The 5,920-nt window shown below is 32.7% G+C and overlaps 1 protein-coding gene across 2 annotated transcripts in view; it reads left to right on the top strand.

Annotated features, from left to right (window-relative positions):
* Positions 1–3,976: 3,976 nt before the first annotated feature.
* LOC117738777 (major histocompatibility complex class I-related gene protein-like) overlaps positions 3,977–5,920 on the top strand; it is a 7,460-nt gene continuing 5,516 nt past the window's right edge. Inside the window, exons 1-2 of one of the 2 annotated variants that reach the window (XM_034544898.1) lie at positions 3,977–4,136; positions 5,561–5,827. In XM_034544898.1, coding sequence (XP_034400789.1) covers positions 4,085–4,136; positions 5,561–5,827 — 319 coding nt within the window. In that variant the 5' untranslated portion in view covers positions 3,977–4,084. The remainder of the gene's footprint in view (positions 4,137–5,560; positions 5,828–5,920) is intronic. The other variant, XM_034544899.1, reaches the window with a different exon arrangement.

Genomic DNA, 5,920 nt, shown 5'->3' with positions numbered 1-5,920 from the left:
GAGATCCTCTACTTATGTCGTATCCTAACAAGAGTAGTTTTAGTCGTGGTTGTAGTAGAAGTATCAGTGGTTCCAAGAAGTAGCAGCAGTAGGATCAAAAAGATGGCCCAACACCTGGCCCAGTGATCCACCTGGTTGTATTGACCTCTGTCCCAATAGACAGCGTCCCTACGCCCCCTAGTGGTGGGAGGTCCAACAACACAAGGCAAACTAAATGTCTCCTTCAACTGTCATCATCATAAATATTACTATAACAATCATGAATAATACTATAATTATCATAAATAATACTATAATTATCCTAAACAATACCATCATTATCATAAATAATACTATAATTATGATGAATAATACTATAATTATCATAAATAATACTATAATAATAATAAATAATACTATAACAATCATGAATAATACTATAATTATCATAAATAATACTATAATTATCCTAAACAATACCATCATTATCATAAATAATACTATAATTATGATGAATAATACTATAATTATCATAAATAATACTATAATAATTATAAATAATACTATAATAATTATAAATAATACTATATTTATCATAAATAATACTATAATAATTATAAATAATACTATAATTATCATAAATAATACTATAATAATAATAAATAATACTATAATTATTATGAATAATACTATAATAAATAATATGGTAATAATCATGAATAATACTATAATAATAATAATATAATTATCATGAATAATACTATAATAATAATAAATAATATGATAATAATCATAACTAATACTATAATAATAATAAATATTACTATAACAATCATGAATAATACTATAATTATCATGAATAATAGTATAATTATCCTAAACAATACCATCAATATCATAAATAATACTATAATTACCATAAATAATACTATAATTATCATAAATAATACTATAATTATGATGAATAATACTATATTTATCATAAATAATACTATAATAATTATAAATAATACTATAATAATCATAAATAATACTATAATTACCATAAATAATACTATAATTATGATGAATAATACTATATTTATCATAAATAATACTATAATAATTATAAATAATACTATAATAATCATAAATAATAATATAATTATCATGAATAATACTATAAAAATAATAAATAATAATATGATAATAATCATAACTAATACTATAATAATAATAAATAATACTATAATAATAATAAATAATAATATAATTATCATGAATAATACTATAATTATCATAAATAATACTGTACTAGTCATGGATAATACCATAATCATCATAAATAATACTATAATTATCATGAATAATATTAAATAATAATAATACATTTTTATTTGGAGGCGCCTTTCAAGTCACCCAAGGTCACCTTACAATAAAATAATACAGGATAAAAGATAAAAGCATGAAAGATAGGAACAACATTAAAACAGAACGTCAACATAAAAACAAGTGAAGTGCACGGGGTCCAGTTATAAAGAGTATGCCAGTTTGAACAGGTGAGTTTTGAGTTGAGACTTGAATGATGTGATGGAGTCTGATTGTCTTATGTGTGGGGGGAGGGAGTTCCAGAGCCTGGGTGCTGAGCAGCTGAAGGCTCGGGCACCCATGGTACTGAGGCGTGACGTGGGGATGGTTAGCAGTCCAGAAGAGGATGAGCGGAGGGTGTGGGAGGGAGTGTATTCCTGGAGGAGGTCGTAGAGGTAAGTGGGGGCTAGATTGTGGAGAGCTTTATAGGTGAGGAGAAGGTTGTTGTAGTCGATGCGGGATGTGACAAATGAGTGGACCGGGATTTCGGTGCTGGACTGGGTCAGTGATGGGCGGAGTCCGGAGAGGTTGCGGAGGTGGAAGAATGCAGTCCGGGTGATGTTTTGAATATGGGGTGCAAATGAAAGGGTGCTGTCCAGAATGACGCCGAGGCTCTTGACTTGGGGGAGAAGGGTACAGAGAATCCGTCCACGATGATGGGTGGAGCTGGGTGTGTTGGGATTTGGTGATGATGGATTTGGAGCCGATGAGCATACAATATATATCATAAATAATACTATAATTATCATAAATAATACTATAATTACCATTAATAATATTATAATTATCATGAATAATACTATACATATCATAAATAATACTATAATAATAAATAGTAATACTATATTTATCATAAATAATACTATATTTATCATAAATAATGCTATAATACTAGAATAATCAATATTAGTGTACTAATCATAACAAATACTAGAATATTCATGAATAATACTATAATATTCATATATAATACTATAATTATCATAAATAATACTATAATTATCATAAATAATATTATAATTATCATGAATAATACTAAACTTATCATAAATAATACTATAATAATAAATAATAATACTATATTTATCATAAATAATGCTATAATACTAAATAATACTAGAATAATCAATCGTAGTGTACTAATCATAACAAATACTATAATATTCATGAATAATACTATACTATTAATAAATAATACTATAATTATCATAAATAATACTAAAATTATCATGAATAATACTATACTTATCATAAATAATACTATAATTATCATAAATAATAATATAATTATCATGAATAATACTATACTTGTTGGAGCTATTTAATTGATATTAGTATTTAGTTGTTTTATTGACAAGTAGTATTATTTAATCATTCAGGTTGTTTGCTTATTTAGGTTAGATGTTTTGATATATTAGAATACCTTTTTTCTTGTGATAGTTTTTAGTTTAGATTAATTCTTTATTGTTGTTGTCTAGATATATTTAGTCTTTTGGTTGTTCATTGGTTCGTTAATTGGGTAACACTGTGGGCACCTGTGGTTATATGTAGGAGTAGGCAGGTACAGGACCAGCATGCACCTGGGTAGGCCTATGGTTTTTTACCAGCGCAGGAGAGGCAGCGTTAGGAGTTCCTTTGTTCTTTTGTTTGTTTGCTTGTTTTGTTTAGTTAAATAAATTATCAGAAAAACGGAATCCTGAATGGACAATGCTTTGTTTTGGCTGCGTGAACCACAAACCCATGGTGCGTCAGTGGCAATTTGATTTATGTTTGTTTTTGATTTGTTGGACAAATGGCCACTACAATACTTATCATAAATAATACTATAATAATAAATAATAATACTATACTTATCATAAATAATGCTGTCTCAGTAAAGCAGTGAGATCAGAGGAAGACTTTATTTAATCCGTTTAAATTCAATAACCTTTCATGAAGTGCTTCGTCAACAAGTGATGAGGCTGAAACCAAAATGAAAGCAGCATCAGGTGTTCAAACATCAACAGGTGTCACATTTCTCTGCTTGCAGCAGTTTCCAGCGTCCTCGGCTCTGAGTCGGCTCAGCAGCATCTGATGTTTGTGTTTGAGGAGCTCTCTGACTCTCTTCCTGCTTTGCTCCTCGTCTCTTCTCCTCTTGGTCTCCTCTCCCAGACCAGCTGAGGGGAAGAGAAGCTGTTTGGTGGAAGCTACATGGTGGTGGGCTCGTCCGTCTGATGGTTCAGGCCTAACGTGTGCCCGGACCAGTGTGTGTGGGCCCTGCTGAGCACATGAAGAACACTCCTCATTGGATGTGTGTGGACCCCCCCCTCCATCTCACTTCATTACCAGAAGCTTTGACTGCACTCAGATCAGTTTCACAGGACGGACAGCAAGAGTCCTGCTGCACGGGAGCAACGAGAGGAGCTGATGTGTAGCTCGCGGTGTGACCTTTGACCTCCCACGTCACGTGACACCAGACCACGGGTCCCGACAGCAGGAGGTGAAACACGTCCCAGTGAACGTCTCCTTCGTCCTCACACAGGCCGCAGCGTCGCCATCGCGTTACTTTCTCTTTCGTGTACAACCTGCGCGCGGCTCTTCTACCTAGTTTCAAGTGACGTCACGCTCAGCTTAAATTCCCATTGGCTCAGACGGAGGTGGAGGGCAGCGCTCCTCCTCCTCCTCCTCCTCTCGCTCCCCTCATACAGTCCCGGTCCCGGACCTGAACGCACCGCATCCCTGTTCCTCCCGCAGACCGAGAAGCAGCAGAAGTTCCCCGATGACGTGGACTCTGTGTCTCCTGATGATGAGCCTTCACGGCGCGGCGGCAGGTGAGTGACCCCTTTGCTCCACACGGGGGTCTTTCCCAGGATAAAGGACCCAAAGCAATACTTGAGTAGAGTAAAGAAAGCTTCCTGTCAAATGACTCCAGTGAAAGTGAAAGTCCCCTCTTGAATCCTCCTCGAGTCCAAGTCTTAAAGTACCTGGTGTTGACTGTCCTTCAGTCTCAAGTCACGACTGAAGTACCGGAAGTCTTTCTGCGTGGTTACTGAACACAGCTGGTCTCCACACTGCGTTTCATCAGCTGGAGCTTCTTCTGGTGTTTAGTTGCAGCACTTCGTCGTTGACGATATGAACAAGTTATTAAAAAGTTATAAAACGAGAGTAAATCCCGTGCGCGCGACTCATTGCTCGATCCCGACGTGACGGTGAAGGGAGCCGCTGTCTATATATATTATTTATATATATATATATATATATATATATATATATATATCTATTTATATATCTATTATTTATATCTATTATTTATATATATATAAATAATATATATATTTATATTATATATATACATATATTTGTATATATATTATTTACATACATATAAATATATATATATTATTTATATATATATATATACATATATTTATATATCTATTATTTATATATATTTATATATATATATATAAATAATATATATATTTATATTATATATATACATATATTTGTATATATATTATTTACATACATATAAATATATATATATATATTATTTATATATATATATATATAAATATATATTTTTACTTTATATATGTATATATATTTAAATTATATATATATAATATATATATATATATACATACATATATATATTTATACATACATACATACATATTGGCTGATGAGTAGCTAGAAATAGAAGTAAATAAATATCAAGCTAATTTGAGCTCATTCATAAACAGTCTTCATGACACAGTTTGTCCTCCAGAGGGCAGCAGTTCACTTTTCAACTGAAATGTTCCACTTTCGTTTCTCTCTTAGTCACAAAAAACAACAACAAACGAATCAGCATCAGTGTGTTTGTGTTGTGTGTTCATATAAAAACACACCATCAGCTGATGTGTTTCATACACAGTCGTCAGAGGTATGAACAGAATACATTTATTGATGTGTGTGTTGAGTGCACAGCAGATGTTGTGAGGACGTCTTGGATGTGCTGGAAAACCACTTTGTTCAAGTGGGAAAACGATCACATTATTATTATTAATCCGTCTATATATAATATTTCAGTTATTGTGGATTCTTTACTGTTTTTTATTTGCTTATTCATAAAACTTGTTTCTTTGTACTTTGTGTCTCTTGTTTGCACTTTACTCTCTGCTGCTGGAAATACTGCAGATGTCGTCGCTTCAGGACTAATAATAATAATAATATTAATACTAATAATACTAATATTAACTTTCTGTTCCAGTGACTCACTCTCTGAAGTACTTTGAGACTGCGTCCTCTGGAGTCCCAAACTTCCCAGAGTTTGTGATTGTTGGGCTGGTTGATGAACTTCCAATAAGTCACTATGACAGTAAGACCAGGAGAACAGAACCCAAACAGGACTGGATGAGGAGAGTCACAGAACAGGATCCTCAGTACTGGAAGAGAGAGACTGAGAAGTCTTTGAACAACCAGCATGTCTACAAAGTCGGCATTGAAACTCTAAAGCAGCGCTTCAATGAAACTGGAGGTTTGTTTATATTGTCATCATGTATTTTAGTAAACAGACACACACACACACACACAGACACACACACACACAGACACACACACACAGACACAC

Source organism: Cyclopterus lumpus, chromosome 11 (assembly GCF_009769545.1).
Source record: "Cyclopterus lumpus isolate fCycLum1 chromosome 11, fCycLum1.pri, whole genome shotgun sequence".
Classification (NCBI taxonomy): domain Eukaryota; kingdom Metazoa; phylum Chordata; class Actinopteri; order Perciformes; family Cyclopteridae; genus Cyclopterus; species Cyclopterus lumpus.
The sequence above is the reverse complement of the archived record's forward strand: the minus strand, read 5'-3'. Positions and strand labels throughout refer to the sequence as shown.